We start from the raw sequence: 19,440 nt of genomic DNA, 5'->3' as shown, positions 1-19,440 counted from the left end.
ATTCGGATAGTGTGATTTTAGCTTTTGAAGAGCTGAATTATGAATTGAAATAAAAAATAAAAATAAAATCGTAGTATCAGCATTCATTGACACTTATTAAAATTTTTAAATTTACTTCTGTAGAGAAGTAGATTTAACAGTTTTAATAAGTGTATTTAGGATATTACAGCTGAAACAATATTATTGATTGATTGTTAAGTAGATGATCCGGTAAAATTCGTATCACACCTCCAAATATAAACCTGACCTAACCTAAACAATTGATACTGTATACCTTTGTCCTTATTCTTTCTGAATTTACATTATATTCATACATTGCTTTGTTGCAGGAATTGTACAATTTTGACAATTAAAACTAATTCATATTATTTATTTTACTTGGTATACAAACTACCTCTGTGCCTCAGTCGTAGCTAGCACGGGGTTTCCCAGTCGATTCTTCGGAAGAAAGTAATGGCAGTTTCTTTCCCATGTCTACATATCTTATTCCCGAGCATGGCACCACCCGTCGACTTGAGTTTCAGTGGACAAAGACAAGAAACTCTTTCCATAGCAACGGCAATTATTTTTTTTTGACATTTAGTTTCTTGGTTCTTTTTTAGGGTTCCGTACCTCAAAAGGAAAAAACGGAACCCTTATAGGATCACTTTGTTGTCCGTCTGTCCGTCCGTCCGTCTGTCAAGACCCTTTTTCTCAGGAACGCGTGGAGGTATGAAGCTGAAATTTATATCAATTACTCAGGTCTACTGTCCCTTGAAGCTGTGAAAAAATCAAACTTCTAAGCCAACGCAATCAAAAGATACAGCCGTTTATGCCGCAAATTTTCGACACTTGCAAGGGAATCAAAACCTACAGGGTGCTTCCCGTGAACTCAGAATCTTGAAATTTGGTACGAAGCAACGTCTTATAGCATAGATAAAGGAAAAATTACGAAAACCATAAATTTTTAGTTACATCACATAATATTTTTTTTTTTAATAATTTTAAACTTACTACCCATTTCCTCATAAACGCGTAGAGGTATTAAATTGAAATTCATACCAAATACTCAGGTCTATAATACCTTTAAGCTGTAACAAAATCAAACTTCTATGTCAACGCAATCAAAAGAAACAGCAATTTAAGCTGCATATTTTGAGACTCGCAAGTACTCGCAAGGGAATCAAAACCTAAAGGGTACTTCCAGTCGACCTAGAATCTTGAAATTTGGCATGAAGCAACGTTTTATAGCACACATAAAGGAAAAATTCCGAAAACCTTAAATTTTTAGTTACATTACAAAATACCATAGTTATGACTCGATTGTCGTAATGAACGAACTTTGTAAACCTTGCAGGTTTGTACGGAACCCTCGGTGCGCGAGTCCGACTCGCACTTGGCCGGTTTTATTTTTTAATTATGGCACCTCGGCTATAAAACCATGGCCAGTGTCGAGTAAATGGCGGCAAATTCAAAAAATCGACGTGTAGCAACCTTGTCTACGAATACGAATAATAAAAACTAAGGAACTTTATTATTCGTAGTTTGTAGATCAAAACTATAATTCCGGCTATAGACAGGGTTGCTATACATCGATTTTTTGAATTTGCCGCCATTTACTCGACACTGGCCATGTTTTTATAGCCAAGTGCTATAATAAAAATAAAAACAGAATCAAGAAACTAAATGTCAAAAGCGGAAGCTTGACTTATAGATTTTCAAAAGCGAAAGATATCAAGATAGGAAAGAAACTTTTACTCCAATGTTTTTCCGGTAAAACTGTCAAAATTTAGTTTCTTTCGTTTGTCTACGTGCTTGTGCTAGCTATGCTGGTAGTCAGCGCTCAAGCCGGGGGTCGGTTCGAATCCCGCCAACGGAACAAAACGTTCCTGGGTCGTGGCGTGAAGCGTCCAAGAATATAATATAAAAATCTTTCAACAGAGATAACAGATTCAGGTCATACAGAACATTCGCAAATTTTTATTATTTTTATTAGCCTGGATATTCCCTATTTATTTGAAATGTTTTTTTCTCTTTCCGCTTAAATTAAAGTTTTTAAGGAACTTACGAAGCAGACGCCTGTTAAAATGTTTGGCATAATTACAGGGAACGTTCGACTGCAGTGGAACTTGTTTATTACGGCTGCATTAAGGAATTCACTAAGTGGGATATTTTAGAAATAAATCAACTGAAATTAATTCGTAGTTGCATTTATATGAAAACTAGCGACCCGCCCAGGCTTTCCACGAGTGGAAAACTTCTACTATAGATGACCTCTTTCTTAAGTGTCCATCCTACTTCCTACTAATATTATAAAGGCGAAAGTTTGTTTGGATGTATGGGATGTATAGATGTATGGATGTATGGATGTTTGTTACTCTTTCACGCAAAAACTACTGAACGGATTTTAATGAAACTTTACAATAATATAGCTTATACACCAGAATAACACATAGGCTACAATTTTAACCGACGTTCAAAATGGGGGAGGTGTTATGTTCGTTTTCTTATATTCAACGATTAAGTACTCCGCCGTTTGTTAACCGACTTTCAAAATTTTCTTGTGGTATATAAGGGTATCATCCCAATTTGCTAATTATATTCACAAAAGTGGTGATCTGATGAAGGACCCATAAGTAATCGAGGGAACTCCTCAAAATTTATGGGGAAACATGTGGTGCCTTCGGTTCGTGAGAAGTATTCTAGGCATATGCTACCAGCAAGTAAGATTTAGCACCGAGGTATACCTGGTATACCGTGGTTCGGAAGGTACTGAGAGAACTCCTGATTCTCTATAGATACAAGTTTGGGAGTTTCGGCGATGTTTTAAGAACGGAAAGCATATGCTACTATGCAAATTACATACATCATCATCATCATCATCACTACCATATTATACCATGCATCGTCCCATGGTTATGACTTATGAGCCTATAATGACCCTGTTATTGGTACTTTTCATAATCTTTTCATAGATTTTTTTAATTATCGCTTGACAAGCTCGAGACTCGAGTTTGTCAAGCGATAATAAAAAAAATCTATACCTACCTAATATTATAAACCTGAAGAGTATGTTTGCTTGAACGCGTTAATCTCAGAAACTACAGGTCCGATTTAAAAACTTATTTCAGTGTTAGATAGCTCATTTATCGAGTAAGACTATAGGCTATATTATATTATCATGCTAAGACTAATGCGACCGAAGAAACTCAGGAAAATGTGGGAAAGACGGGGGAAATATTAGAAATTACGAACTACTGGAGCAATTTTAATGGCAATATTTGGCACAGATATAGAGCCAACCAAATTAAGGGAGTAGGAACATAAGCTTTTTTTTATGGGAAAAATTCGTAATTTACGCGGGCGAAGCCGCGCGGGATATCTAGTCAAATAATATTATGTCTTTCTCATAATATTATTATCTCTAATATTTTTAAACTTAAATCCACGTACTTACTTCTGATCCAAGTTATTCACTTCAATATCCATAAAGTATGAAGTTCGCGCGTTATAAGAGTGTGCATCATTTAGCAAACTACTTTGTTGCAGATTTAAAGCGCCTTCGTTCGAGGGAGACATGAGTTCGGATACTATTATAGATGCGGACACGAGAGCGACCGTGCTGTTCGACTGCCAAGTATCTTCGCTTAGGGATAAAACGGTAAGTATTTGGATTATCCAAATGCTTAACCCTCCGTGAACTAGGTGACTAATCTCACCATGCTGTACTAGGTGGGGTATACCCCAACAATAAAAGGTAGTTAAATCTATAAATAGATTGTAAAATAATAAGTAATATATTTAAATAACTAATAATTAATTGCTTTATGTAAAATAAATTCAATTTTACATTATAATATTCATTTTATAAGCAAAATTGCAAAAACTTGACTTTTTCTTCAAACTGTAAACTATTAAAATCTTTTCTACTGTACAAAAATCAAATGGCACCTATTACAATCATTTCCTTCAGAATTTCTAAGACTATAGTATATCTAGTTTTAACCTATTAAAAATATAAATTTAAAATAAACAATATAAAACAGATCTTGATCACTTAAGTTTCCGTGATATTGTCAGTTATTTAGACACAACAATTTGTATGTCACATACATAATATGGACATATAATATAATATTTTGCAAATGTGTCCAGTATTCCTACCTATTAGTATAGGGCATATCTGGTATCACTGATTTGATCTTCATTACCAGCCGATTCTTGTTCGGAATTTATTAGCTCAGCGTTACAATCATTATCTCATCAATATCAACGTCTCATCTGCTGCTACTGAGAACTCGCACGCTTTGTTCGTTTAAAAATGGTATCAATTTTTTGAGCGCTGGGGTATGTCATACCCCACCTCGTACATGGAGGGTTAACAAATATTCTATAATTTTGGCTCGATTATATGCGTCCGCCAAAATGCGCGATTTGGCGGCTACACTAAATATCGACTCGGAAAGGGATCGGCACCGTATCGTTCGAGCCGTTCAATATTGTTTGTATGAAACTCCCTACTGCAACGCACAGCGGAATAGTAACGTAATCGCCTTGCTTCAGAACAGGCTCCAAACCGGGTCGTGAAGCGTGGTCAACTAGCTTACGGCTCGGCGTCCCCGCGCTTACGGCTCGTCGTCCCCGCGCTTACGGCCCGTCGTCCCCGCGCTTACGGCTCGTCGTTCCCGCGCTTACGGTTCGTCATCCCCGCGCTTACGGCTCGTCATCCCCACGCTTACGGCTCGTCGTCCCCACTCTTACGGCTCGTCGTCCCCGCGCTTACGGCTCGTCATCTCCGCGCTTATGGGTTGTCGTCCCCGCGCTTACGGCTCGTCGTCCCCGCGCTTACGGCCCGTCATCCCCGCGCTTACGGCTCGTCGTTCTCGCGCTTACGGGTCGTCGTCCCCGCGCTTACGGATCGTCGATCCCATGCTTACGTCTCTCCGTCTACCCTTGCTTCAAACTGATATGGGGCCAGTGGTCGGCGTGCCGTAAGCGCGACGTAGCCTAACCGTAGCCGAGATGGCATACAAGAGCTACTGATACGCTTTGGTTACGTGCATACGTTAGGTTGACGCCTGATTGACGGCGAGGTGAAAGGCGATAAGGTGACGATCCCATTCTGAGTGGATATATTGTGTGCTGTGACCCTAAAAAGCATTTCTTTGCAGTGATTAGCTTAAATAAAGAAACTATTCTAACAATACTACCTAATTCTTAGATGACCTATATATACTTAATTTTTAAGGGCTTTACTTTTCGATAAGGTAAATATTTCACCTTATAAAAAAAGTAATGTTCGACTTACAAGTCGATTTCGAACTAAGAGCTCCCTAAAGAACGATTAAAGGAGTGCCTAATACGAGAAGCGTCCTTCAAACGAAGCCTGTTGGGTATTCAGGCTTTATGCTACAGGTCTTTGTAATGTAATTATCTTACAGGTATCCTGGCTAAGGGTGTCTGAAGATCAGAATTTCGAATTACTGACAGTTGATCTGGAACGACATACAGCTGATGTCAGGTGAGTTACATTTAAAAAAACATCAGGCAGTATATTAAAACCTTTTTACAATAAGTAAAATGTACGAAAATCCATTGTGATCCAGGCTTGATCCCATGTAATAAATTTTAGGAGGGGGGAAGCGTAAAAACTAGGTAATAGAATAAGGCACTCTGGGACTACCGCGGTAAAACTATTGCATATTACTTTTTATCAACGCAATTATTTTAATTCGCATCTCTAGTCGCACGCACACAAACACGGTACCGAAGTATGGCAACGCCGCTCTGACCGGCTCAGCAGTGTGGCAAAGCAACGCTGCGGTCAGAGTGTGGGCGTGTTAGGTTTTTTTCATTACGGAATTTCTTGATTCGGTCGCCGCGCTCAAAGCTTTGCAATAGCTTGATAAACCTAGATTTTCATGGCTCCTGTAAACCTTCTCCCCTCTAGGACTGCGCACATTCTAATTAGAATTCACACCTATTTATTTCGCATCATATTATTCACAATCCACGATTTCACACTGTTGATTATGAACTTTCGTTCAATGCATAATAATTCTACGTCCAACGCGAAATGACATGTTACCTGGAATCCATTATAACAAAAGTCCGTGTTCAAAACAACCCCTTTTGTTATTCAGTGAATGCGACGCCAATCAGCGGAATTAGTTTACACGTGTGGACGCAATTGACAATTCATATCGAATGCTTTACCGAAATCCTTGTAGCCAATATTTGAGTTCGATCAACAGCCTATACAAACCTCCTAGTTATTTATTTCCTTGGTTATTGTCTTCGAATACAATTGATCTCAAGACTGAATGAATCCATAATATACTAAAAATATGGGGTTGCATTTGAATTACGCATTATAGGGAGGGGGGGGGGGGGGGGGGGTACCTCCCTAAAGTTAGAAAATCAGTAGTTACCACGAAAAATTTTTTTTTAGTTTTTGAAGTGATGTTCAATAAAACAACCAAATTAGTGGACTTACGAACAAATAAGTCTTTTTTGGGTGTGGGCAAACTTGGTTCTATGTCTTATATTGTAAATATATAACAGCTCCGACGTTGCTGGCATCTGCGGGAATGCAATGCCTTATCGTAACAAGTTATAGGCACTTATTTGCACCCTGGCAAACTAACTAAAGGTTTAATTGCACCCCCTACATTTTTATAGATATATTATAACAACTGGCTTCCCAGCCCGACCATTGGTAGGCGTGTCCATCTTTATATATCAAAACACTACAATATTATACAATAGGTTTTTTTATAATATTTTCTTACAGATACCGAGTAGATTTAGCTGGGGAGAATTGGAAGTTGATGCTGTCTGATGCGAAGGTCCAGGACTCTGGGATATACTGCTGCCATGTGTCCACTCACCCACCTATGCTCAGAAGATTTCAACTAACGGTTCATGGTAAAGTCAATTCCTTTTATTTTTTTTTAATGAAATAAGGGGGCAAACGAGCAAACGGTTCACCTGATGCAAAACAACTTCCGTCGCCTATGGACACTCGCAACATCAGAAGAGCTGCAGATGCGTTGCCGGCCTTTTAAGAGGGAATAGGGTAATAGGGGAGGGTAGGTAAGGGAATAGGGTAGGGGATTGGACATTGGGATTAAACAGTGAGTTTACCGGAGGCCCAAACGCAAGCGCTGTTTTACGCCGGTTTTCTGTGAGCCCGTGGTATTTCTCCGGTTGAGCCGACCCATTCGTGCCAAAGCATGGCTCTACCACGTAAAAAAAAATAATCTTCAAATTCTACTTCTCTTTTTACTTTAATAATTCTTTTAATCTTTAAATTATTTCTCTCTTTCTCCTTATTTTCCCTCTTTCAAATCAACCATTTCACTTTTAAAGAATAACAATTCTATTTCCAAATGTCTATCAATAATAATTAATAAGTCAATACGTATTAAGGTCAATACCTTATTTACTGTGTTTTTAGTCGCATTTAATAAACGTCTCTTAACGCATCGTTCATTACAATTATATTCACAGTGAAGTGCGTTAGGAAAATATAATAATACATCCTGTTCATAGCCAATAATAATATTATAAAATTTCTGAGCATAAAATTACGTGACGACATTTCAACATGTCTTATAATAAATTTCACTTATGCGGAACGGAAGACGTCTTCATACGGCAAAGAATTTAACCTCATTTCGATCATAAAATAGACTTATTTACATAAAACGTAATAAATATTTTATGCGAAATATGAAAAGGCGCCTAATATACTTGTACGTGTCATAAGTCCCTTAACATGAGCGTGAGAAGGCTTTTTGGAGGGTATAATGTTTTTTGAAAAGTTTTAACTGATTGAATAACAATAATTATTATTCTTTTATTCATTTTGCTTATATAAAAAAATCGAAACCAAAAGTGCAACAAAAAGTATCATAATATAAGTTGTGACCTTAAAAATTTTTAGCGATCATGGTTGCTTAAAATTTTGCAATTTTGTCGTCACTAAAATCTTTTAAAACATGAGTAATTTGGAATATCCGAAAGTCGCCAAGTTTACTAGAATTTAATAAAAACATCCCTGGGAGCCTACACAATATATCTACTATATCTTGGCGGAATTCTTGTATTTAAAAGGTGTAGTTAACAAAATTGAAGTCAAGTTCATCTCATGTGAAAGAAATATAGGAACGTTTTAAATATATATTTATATAATAATATTATTTGCTCGTTTATGGCGTTTGTCTTAAACCATATTCAATTACAGACATTGATTTAAATAACATTTGTGAACGAGCATCACTATCAATTTCCTTTACTGTAGGTACTTAACTTAGTTTCTGAAATTCCTATTAACATTTACTGCATTATGTTAGGTACCCCATTTGATATTTAGCTGAAGGTAGTCCTTTTATAAAGGTGTATTTCAGTTGGTAGCTTATTTTTAATTATAATTTTTTTATTGTCTAAGAACACGAACGCTACCTAAAATCTGAAGTTAGTAATCATGACAGTAACCGTCTACGCTCACTTATTAATTTATCATGAAGAATAGGTGGTTAACTATAAAATAATAGTTTTACCCATCTCTAAAAGCTACAAATCATAAATTTCGAGAGGATATCCCAGGAGACATTTTTATCGTAAAATTGTTCCAGTCGCTGTGTATTTCCGAAGCACGGTCGTACATTGAGGCGATAAAATAGTGGATGTCCGAGTTCTTTTTTTAGGTTATGTCCGATTTTAGGTTATGCGTTCAACAGGAAATTGTGTTCTTGTATTCTTTCATTCATTTCCCTTGAAGGATTGAAATTTTTGTTAGTTCTATTTTGTTTTTCAATTTATTTTCATGTAGCAAAAATGTACTGTCGAAATCGCAAAAATGAAGCCTGCATTTTTATTAAGTGCGAAATATTTGAAGCAATAAAGCATTCAGGGACAATTACGCAATTATGTGGATGTTTCGTGATAAACAAGGTATTTCTTAATTTAGTAACAGTGACGTCGAAATTTTCCCTCCATTTTATAATACTCCAATCAAAATCGTTGTATCAGGTAAATTCCTCCAGGCGAGGCCCCGAAATTCAATATTGAATACGTATAAAACGAGATATTAAAATGTAAAGTAAGTATCAAATTTTTGCTGCCACGCAGAAAATTTATGTTACACTAAAAGCTCGAAGCAAAACGGTAGGAAGTAGATTTTAATTTGTGTAACAAAACATTTATATTTTCTTTTAGCGCCGGAGATAAAAATGAGCAAGGAGGCGTTCCTTGAAAGCGGGGAGACGTTATCCCTTAAATGTGCCGTGTTGCACTTAAACCCGGGAGAGACGACCCCGGAATTGCACTGGTATAGAGGGAACAATACCACCCCCCTGGACGAGACCCGGGGAGGAGTGCTCGTGGAGACGGACCTCTTAACTCTTACAAGCCATCTTCAGGTAATTATTTTGGAATTGCTTTTGTACACCCAATTCCTTTTATCAAAACTTCTTAATCGACAATGCTTATTGCATTGCTTTCTGCTTTAAATTTTATGTTAATTGTAATTTTATTGGAATTGTTTTTTATGATCATCATCGGTATTTGTTACGTTGCATGCAATCCATTATATTTCTTTGCCTATAATAACATTTCAAAAAATTATGCCAAGTACTAGATAGCAACAACACAACTTGAAATTATGATCTTTAAAAACTTCAGGAGTAAATTGGAACAGCTAAGTCGCTAAGAGTATAACATGGTCGTTTCTTAAAAACGGGCTCCAATTTTCGAGCATACACGGTTTATTCTTCAGTATAATATTTCATAGAAAATACATCTCGATTCTCGGCGAACGTAATTTCAGAGCAACGCCTCGTCGGTTCCATTACGCCGCCATTATATCAAGTACACGTAATACATCACGTAGTTCCATTACCTTGACTTTCACTAATAACAGAGTGTTTGGATTCACAAGTTTTGGACTTTTGGTGGTTGGGATTAGGTTCGTATCGTATGTGACGCTTGTTATGTTGTTATTCTCATTCCTTCTTTATTTAAATCTGCGGTCAGTATGCGGTTTGCTTCTCCAGAAATAATTACTTTACTAAATTGAAAATCAGTTCTTAAACGGCTTTGGAAGTTTTTAATTTTCTTCTTAGGTAATACTTATTTATCATGAAAACGTTGTTATATTTAACCATTTATAAGGAAAAAGAAGTAAATATTTATGGTTATAAATAAGAGCCTACTTCAGCGACCAAAAATTCATTTTAATTTTCTTCTCAAAAGTGAATCTTCTTATGAACTCGCCTTAAAATATTCCCGAGAAAAACAGAGGAGTTCATGAATATTAATTTACTTTAGCAATTGTAATATAATCTAAATCAAATTTAATTTCGGTTTGAATATTCTGACGCATTTAATAGGATAGACGCAGGTAAGTGATGCTTAAACATTCATTACATTATGTATTCATCACCATCGTTCAATGTTGTTTCAGTATTTTTACGTACTCCATGTCTTCAAAGTGGTATATATTGTTATAGTAACTTTATAGCGATTGTATTATTGTCGTCACGATTATAATAATAATCATATTTTATCTGTAATGTAAAAATATTTATTTTTACTTTCGAACCAGGTCCTTTTAAATAGTGTCCGGAAAAACATATTATTTTGATAATGGTGCATGGTATCTTTTATCTCTACCTCGTTATAAAGTATAACCTTTATAATATGAAATTCTCGTGTCAAAATGTTAGTAACCGTACTCCTCCGAAACGGCTTTCCTGATTTTTACCAAATTTTTGATATAATAGATAAGTGCATTTGTTGAATAAATAATAGTAAATAATTTTAACTCGAGACTAACGGCGACCATTGCTTGTGCGACGGGATAGCGATGGACGTTGCCATGGTGCCATGATTATTTAGTCACTTCAATAAAATAATAATGAGGCCGAAATACTTAAATGGCAAAACATTGTTTGGCGGAACAGCTAGTAATAATATACAATCCATATTTTTGGTATTAAAATTGTAAAACACCCAAAATTTTACTGATATTGGAAAATCACTGAAAACATAAAGTCTTGAAAATAAAGCATAAAAATACGAATGACACAATAAATTCTTAATTACTCACTATGTATACAGCCGACACAGTTTGATGGGTTCAATTAAGGCGCTCCAACATTGTGGCGCAACATATAGCGAGTTTATTCGCCGTTATCCTCGTGTTGAAAAATTGCGTTAGTTTTTTTTAATTACTAGCGAGCTCCAGCTACCGGGCGGAGATGTTAACATTAGCACATTAGAATTTCAATGAAAGTTACTGTATCTATCTGATATAATGTTGTTAATTTTGCATAAGTTTCTTCGTGTTGTTTAACAGATAATATAAAGGTTTATTAACAGATAATATTAATACCATTAAGAGTACTTAAATTATGTTTCATGATTTCCAAATAATATTTAGCTTTTTTGAATGGTCAAAATAATTCTGAACTTTTTAAATAACTTTAACGTAAAACGTGCAGATAAAATGAATTTTCAAAATATTATCGAAATTATTAAAAATCCAAAACTTGACTTTTTAAAATGTATATTTATTGTTCCTAAAAACATGAAACTTGATTTTTTAAATGTATATTTATTGTTCCTTTGTCCTCCGCTGTAAATTATCTGCCTTCGTTTTCGTCTCTTTGCGAAACGTACTAAATGCCTCGTTAGAAGAAAATCACATCCATTAAAACCATAAAGAAAATGGCACTATAATTTAAACTCTTGTTTTAGTTAAAGTGCATTCGTTCAAAGTTGCAGTATACGCGTACCATGCTGAGTAGGTGTACTAGATATCGCTAACACTCAAAAACGCTAAAATCACGGTAAAAACAATTACAAAATGTTATATCACACGACAATGAAATTTCAACTCTTGTTTTAATTAAACTGCATCCGTTGCATGTTGCACCACACCCTATTATCCGCATCGAGCCGTGACGTGTAGCCTGTAGGTATAGTAGATATCTATAATATTCTTACAAATACCTAAAATCACAGCTGTCAAAAACATTTTGAAATATGAAATATGGCCCTAGAATTTCAATTCTTGTTTTAATTAAGCCACATCCGCTGCATGTTGCACCACACCCTGCTATCTGTACCGTGCCATGTTGTGTAGGGGTACTGGATATCACTTATATCCACTTATACTCTTAGACTATTGGGATTTTACAGAGTAAAATCCCAATAGTCTAAGAGCCGGTGGGAGGTCGACCTTCACCGATCTCATAACCAGATGAGACATTTTTTTATCAAATATAATTTGTAAACAATTATGCCTATAATTACTTGCCAATCTAAAAGTGCTCATGGTTATTTTTAGCTAGGCAACAGTACTTTAAGTATGATTTTTTGCAGGCAAGTATATATGACTGATTTTGTAATAAAATAATCTAAAATTTGATATAACTTTCGATAAGTTAGCAGAACGATGGAGTCACCTATATTTACTTACCTGTTCACATCGGCTTGCCAAGTAGCTCTACACATAAATGAGTAGGCAAGCCTACTGAGGCATATTTTGTGTGTTAAAAACTAACAGGGAAATAAGATTAATTTGGCTATCAAAAGAATGAAAGTGATGAAAAAAATCGATTAAAGTTAATTTAATTAAAAGTAGCAATGATCACTTTTAGATAGGCAAGTAATTATAGGCATATTTGTTTATAAATTATATTTGATAAAAAAATATGTCTCATCTGGTTATCAGATCGGTGAATGTCGATCTCCCACTGTCTCCTCTACTACAATGTTATGTTCATTGTTCCCAATAAACTGCCTGCTGCTGTTCACTACATGTTGCGCCACACCGTACTGTTTGTACCGTGTGGGTGTACTGGATATTACCAATAATCGTAAAATATTATAAAATCCACAGCTATTAAAAACAGTAGGAAACTTCACTCTTGTTTTAATTAAACTGCATCCGCTGCATGTTGCACCACACCCTATTATCTGTACCGAGCCGTGCCGTGTAGGTGTACTGGATTTCCCTAATGTATTTATTGTGTAAAGTCTGCCTCGGTCCTCCACTCTGTTCTATGCACTAAATACCTCGTTAAAGGAAAATAAACACTTTATTAAGCACACAATTACGGGATAAAATATGCGACGTAGTTAGGGAATAAACTGTAGAAAAGATACTGGTTTTGTTTGTCGTACAGTCTTCGTCATTATCCTCATTAAAAGTAAATTTACGTTATTTTATTATAATGAGAGACATATATTATCTGATATAGCGATAAAATGACACAAGTATAATATAATAAGAGTGAAATCATTAGAAGTGTATTAAACGTAATATCACATTAATACATCCATTAAAATGATAGGCAGTTACTCTTTTTTATAAAAGAAGAGTATTGTTTAGAACTAATAAAGGAGCATAATATTATGTGATATAGATAAGTTTAAGGATAAAAATAAAAGTTCTATCAACAATCGTCTAAAAATGTTCCCAGGAATTGGCAAAGTTAGGGCTAATAATTTATCTTAATGTTCGCATCATTAGTCCTAATAAAACCGAAAGGCCCGGCTTTAATGTACGTAAGTACTGTTTAATCCAATCTATTTCATTGTTTAGCGCGTCACACATGGTGAAGATACTATAATATTCTATCTTAAAATGCCCAAATATAAAATATTATAGTATCTTATGGCCGATTTACACGGGTGACTAAAGCCGCACGTTTTACACCGCACGGCGAAAATCGACCGTGTAAATGGCAATTCGACTACGCCGCATGCGGCTAAAGTCGCAAGCACCAAAGTCGTGCGGCCAATGGCCGCATGCGGCTTGTGACTAAAATCGACCGTGCAAACGTTCAGTCGCAAGCGATCGCTTGCTGCAAATACTACTGTCGACTGGTGACTTGCCGGGTGACTAAAATCGACCCGTTAGTCACCCGTGTAAATCGACCATTAGGCTATCACACACGGTTAAGATACGATATTATTAAAAATCTGTTCATTTCCTTACGAGTCTGCGTAATATTTCGTATCTTAAGAAAACATAATATTATGAAGACACGAAATATATATTTCCATATATTTGCTTATTCGCTCGATATCTTAAGATACTGAAGATGAAATATAAATTAACTTCGTCGTGTTCATAGGATTTCTATGGTGAGCGATATTCTAAAATTCGCTCTAAGATAATATTTATTTTATATTATCTTCACCGTTGACACGCCCTTTAGCTCGCCACATATAATTTTCAGTATTGACTATCCAAACCAAAATATTATAAAATATTGACACTATTTTTAAGTTAAAGACTGACCAGTTAAAGCGCAACCGTCGTAGCATGCTTTTAGTATGCTACGAGGATCGCGCTTAAACTGAAGATACTACCTAACTTTGATGTACCATTATTATTTTTTCTCGCAGAAACATATTTTGAGATAATTATAATAATATTATATTGCATAAGTAGGCATTGCCTTGATAACTGACTTTAACGGTCTTACCACAAAAGATTTAAACATCTATTGAACAGTTGTTTTGAGACCATTCTGTACTGATTTTTTTTTCTAATCAACTGTTCAACAGGTGTTTAAATCTTTTGTAGTAAGACCGTAAGAGTTTTTACCAAACAGAACGCTTTTAAAACGTTAAACGCGACATATGAAAATACTGTATGTTCTTGCTGAAAATGATTCAAGATTATTTTAAACGGATTTTATGTTATTTTACTCTATTTCACTCTAAAACTATATTATGTATCTAAGCCATTACAATACTCTATTTTGGTATTGCTAAAACCGATATCTACTTATTAGGCGTAACCAAACTTGAATAGTTTAAGGTAGAGTTAATTATGACTAACATTTCACAGGTCGCCGGCTTAAAAATGGAGGATGCTGGGAACTACACTTGCGCCCTGGAAGCTCCTCTACAAATGAAAGCTATTGCTAGAGTCCACGTTTTACAAGGTAACTATAATTACATTAAAAGGAAATAAAGTTGCTACTTTGTTATACATAAAGCATAAAATGTTATAAAAGAACAGTATAAGACCCATTTAAGGAGTAAATTCTATAGAATGTCATACGGTGCCAATAACAGGATGACTGCCAACGATTGGGTAGCCTACCCTGTATATTATTATTCAAACAGGATACGTGTTCTTTTGTTGATAAAACGTATCCTTAACAAAAATATGCCTTAGTGTTTCAATTATAACACGATCGAAATGGTGTCTGAATTATATAAATTGTAACAACACTATAATTTATTTCTAAAACTAACAAATCGAATTTACTAGCTAATAATTTAAATACGTAAAAGCATACATGTAACGTGCAGTAATAGATTAGAAAACAACAAATTGAAAACACGCTTCAACATTTTCCATATTATGGTCGCTGTTAAGCATTAGTGTCCTAATCCACAATTTTTTTGTCGTTAAATTTTGAATGCAGTCTTGTTCTAAATCATCTACAGAACATAACTGCATTCATACATATTTTTTCTGTGGGTTAGTACACGAATGCTTAACAGCATCCATATATCAGATATCCTTTTCTCACAAAATAAGGTAAAAATATAAGGCACATTTCACACGGAAATGGCCTCGACACTTGGCCCCCAATCACAATGGTCGTGTCATTTCACGGAACGCGACGCGGAGATGCGAGCTCTGTATGAAATATGTGATTCGCTTTTTAGGGTTCCATATTGAGTCTTTTGCTATTGAAAATTAACTGCTGAATAGTCTTTTGATAGGGGCTATAGAGAGGGAGAATTAACATAAGTAAGAAGCTCTTGAATTTCTTGGGGGTTAAAAATTATAGTTGCAATTAATTTATTGCCAGTTTATATTCCAGTGACCGTTTTCAATATTCCAGTAGTGGGTAATCCAGCGCTAGATTTGATTAGTGGATTTGAATGATTATTTAAGCCCGCTATTACATTGTTTCAAAAATGCTAGCTGCAGCAGATAAGCAAGGTTTATGAAAAAGGAGTAAAATGACGTAAATTTCATCCTAATAAGTGTGACGCTATCAACGGTATAATAGGTATTAGTAGTTAAAAACTTACCGGAACCGCAATTTTTTACGGAATAAAAAGTATTCTATTTTCTTTCTGGGGACTCAAAGTATATCCACACCAAATTTCAGCAAAATCGGTTCAATGGCTTGGGCGTGAAGACAGACAGACAGACGGAGAGACGGACACATAGATAAATACACTGATAGACACACTTTCGCATTTATAATATTATTATAGTAAGTATGCATATTTGTCATGTTGGTGATTTTGTTTTATGTCGTTTTCGAGTTTTTCGAATTTTCGTTTTCTCTACAAAAAGCAAAACCGAATTACCGCGGCTATTTTAGCGCTAGATTTTGAAATTTTAAAATTTGAATTTGAACTTCATAAGCATCGGATCTTTTTTTAAATTGAAATTTCGTATTTTACTTCTTCATTCGGTTTTACTTTTCGAAGTGAAGTTTTGATCTCAACACCATTTGTCGGGCTGACAGCCAATTAAAACGTTGGTCCTGTGTATGATCTCTCTTCAGTCGTGTTGCAAAGAAAGTGTTCTAAGGGGCGACTAACCCAAAATTGACGATTTTATAATTCATTTTTATACTTGAAAATAAGCCCTGAATTGTTTCATTTTCTTTAGAAATAGATACTACATTGTATTTACAATAATTTGATCTAAGCGAAAATACGATATCTTAAAATTTTCTCGATATAAAAAATCACAAAGATGCATCTAATTTTCACAAAATTTTCATAATATATTACCATAATCGTGCATTAAACTAAGTTAATATTTTAACACATTGTATAAAATTATATGCTTGAGACACTAACACATGAATTTACGGCGTGAGTGTGAATGGAGAAGGATGTTTGATTTTTTGGGTTAGGTTAGGTTAGGTTAGTCTCCCTCTTAAATTTACTGCCCAAAAAATTGGGAATGTGAATGGAGAAGGATGTTTGATTTTTTGGGTTAGGTTAGGTTAGGTTAGTCTCCCTCTTAAATTTACTGCGCAAAAAATTGGGAATGTGAATGGAGAAGGATGTTTGATTTTTTGGGTTAGGTTAGGTTAGGTTAGTCTCCCTCTTAAATTTACTGCGCAAAAAATTGGGTATTACAAAATCACTTCTAATGAAATGCATGCATGAAAAAACAGTAATTTAACATCGTTTTATAACAACTAATTTCTTTCTAGGGTCAAGTTTGGCTGAGCTTCAAAGCGGTGTGAAAACCACCACATCCTACATCAGCCTACTCCTGGCGTCTCTAGTCCTACTCTTCAGCACATCGTATGGTGAGATCAGATGACCTACCTAGACCAAAACTTCGAGTAAGGCTGGCAACGTAAGAATTTTTAAGGGAACAAGATCAAATATGACTTTACTGCACAAATTGGATGGGACAAACTAAAGGGACTTGTAAAGCCCTGCCATGGCTTCTAAAAATAATGTGTTGAATGTAATGATATTATCATCAAACAGTTTGTTGTTGCCACAGTATAAAAATCATACAGTATAGTAACTAAGCCGCTTCCTAAAACACTGAGGAAAGAGAAAATATATTGCATTGTTTGCTACTACCAAAATCACACACATTGTACATTGTACAATATACATGCGTCCGGCCCGATTGGGTGGTTTAATATGAAGTTAATCTACTGTATGGTATTTATATTGTGATTTAATTTCTAAAATAATGTATGAAAAGATTATTCAATTTGCAACTGGAAAATATTATGAAACATTAAATTTTTTTATAATAAGAGATTTTAATGTAATCGATTTGAGTAGGAAATAGGAATGGAACATTTTTATTCTGCGCTAACGGCTGCCGGCTGTTAGCTTTCATGAACCAATACTGGCAAAAATTGTAAAATTTATTTAAGAAACTCTCGGAACAGAATAAATTCAATTCTGTTTCTTTATTAATAATTCAACAGTTAGGTCTTATAACAGCTGTTATTTCGGTGATTTCGACGATATTTTTTTTGATGAAAATGAAAAAATCTCAATGATACAATTGTAGCTAAAGGATATTGTAAAAAATATATAATATGGCAGTAATTTTATCAAGTAATGTATGAATGGATGACATTAATAATGATTACTTACTACAAAAAAGTTATTCAAAATCGTCAGCAAAAATAATTAAAATAATGTAATTGTTTCGAAAAGAATAGTTACAAAATTATATTTTCCCCAGATTAATTAATTAATTAATCTTAATTATTATATTTCTTTGTAGGTTTTATATAGATATTTTAAAATATTATATACTGGTAGCAATTTTATTTCTGTATGAATATGTTTACCGTCCAAAATATGTAAATAATGTAAAAATTGTATAATGATTATTGACATATCTTAAAGTGAATGCTAGTAAAAATCATAATATTACCTTCACGTATCAACTATTAATATAATAATATAGTTCAAAATTGTATAAATTTTTACAAAATATTTTATTTCATAATTATCTTCACGTATCAACTATTAATACATAAAAATATAGTTCAAAATTGTATACATTTTTACAAAATATTTTATTTCTTAACTGTAAATTTTTATTCGAATATTAAGAGCGTTTACAGCGTTCACGCACAATTTGGCTTAAAACTGTTAAATCATCAACCCCTTATATTTATAAAAAATTTGATTATTTATATAGGAAATTTCACTGTCTATATAGTTAGTAGAGAAAAAAATACGATTTATAGAGTATCTGTACACTAAATCTCGATACCTTAACAGAGGTTTTCTGAAATTCCGATTTAGATCAGTTTCGAAGCTTAAAATTTAAGAAACCAGCGACAGATCTAATTAGAAAAAGATGATTACCTATTGACAAGATCCGTAAGCAAATAGTTACTTAAAAAATAAATCATTTAGGTATTTAACTATAAGTAATTTAATTTCAAAGAATGAGAAACATCGAGAAATTAAAACTTTTTTTTACCTATTTATTTAACTTAATTCAATATAATAATAGCTTCATATCATAGACAGTAGACACTTTAATTTAAAAAATAGAGAGAAGATTTGTTGATATTTTTAAATATTGCAACAAATCTTTTGTTTTTCTACAAATATTTTGAAACTACTATCTATAAATCGTCCGCCGCGAGGCTTGTAATATGGAAACTTGACATTATGCGTAAACGCTCTTAAATAAAAAAGTAAAATCAAGGGCACCTATTCTCTTGATTAGAATGTCGCTTCGAGCGGAGCATTTTTCACAAAAAGAAGCTTGTGATCAATCATAAAAATATACATTTGAAGCATAAGAATAGGGCTCCAGAAAATTAGGAGTACTTTTATTCAAAAACAAACGAATTGAAAATAAAAAATCTGTATACCATTATGTTGAATTAAGCACACAATTTTCAATTCACTGTATTGGTTGCGGCTGAAATTTTAACAAACTTTCTCGTG

The 19,440-nt window shown here is 34.3% G+C and overlaps 1 protein-coding gene across 2 annotated transcripts in view; it reads left to right on the top strand.

Moving 5' to 3' along the window:
* Nucleotides 1-17,588, top strand: part of LOC121736001 (hemicentin-1-like) — a 75,436-nt gene extending 57,848 nt beyond the window's left edge. For both annotated transcript variants that reach the window (XM_042127018.1, XM_042127017.1), the window contains exons 4-9: nt 3,529-3,640; nt 5,421-5,500; nt 6,773-6,906; nt 9,202-9,404; nt 14,852-14,948; nt 17,205-17,588. In XM_042127018.1, coding sequence (XP_041982952.1) covers nt 3,529-3,640; nt 5,421-5,500; nt 6,773-6,906; nt 9,202-9,404; nt 14,852-14,948; nt 17,205-17,317 — 739 coding nt within the window. In that variant the 3' untranslated portion in view covers nt 17,318-17,588. The remainder of the gene's footprint in view (nt 1-3,528; nt 3,641-5,420; nt 5,501-6,772; nt 6,907-9,201; nt 9,405-14,851; nt 14,949-17,204) is intronic.
* The last annotated feature ends 1,852 nt before the right edge of the window (nt 17,589-19,440 follow it).

The sequence above is a fragment of the Aricia agestis genome, chromosome 18 (genome assembly GCF_905147365.1).
Source record: "Aricia agestis chromosome 18, ilAriAges1.1, whole genome shotgun sequence".
NCBI lineage: Eukaryota > Metazoa > Arthropoda > Insecta > Lepidoptera > Lycaenidae > Aricia > Aricia agestis.
This window is presented reverse-complemented; position numbering and strand designations above follow the sequence as displayed.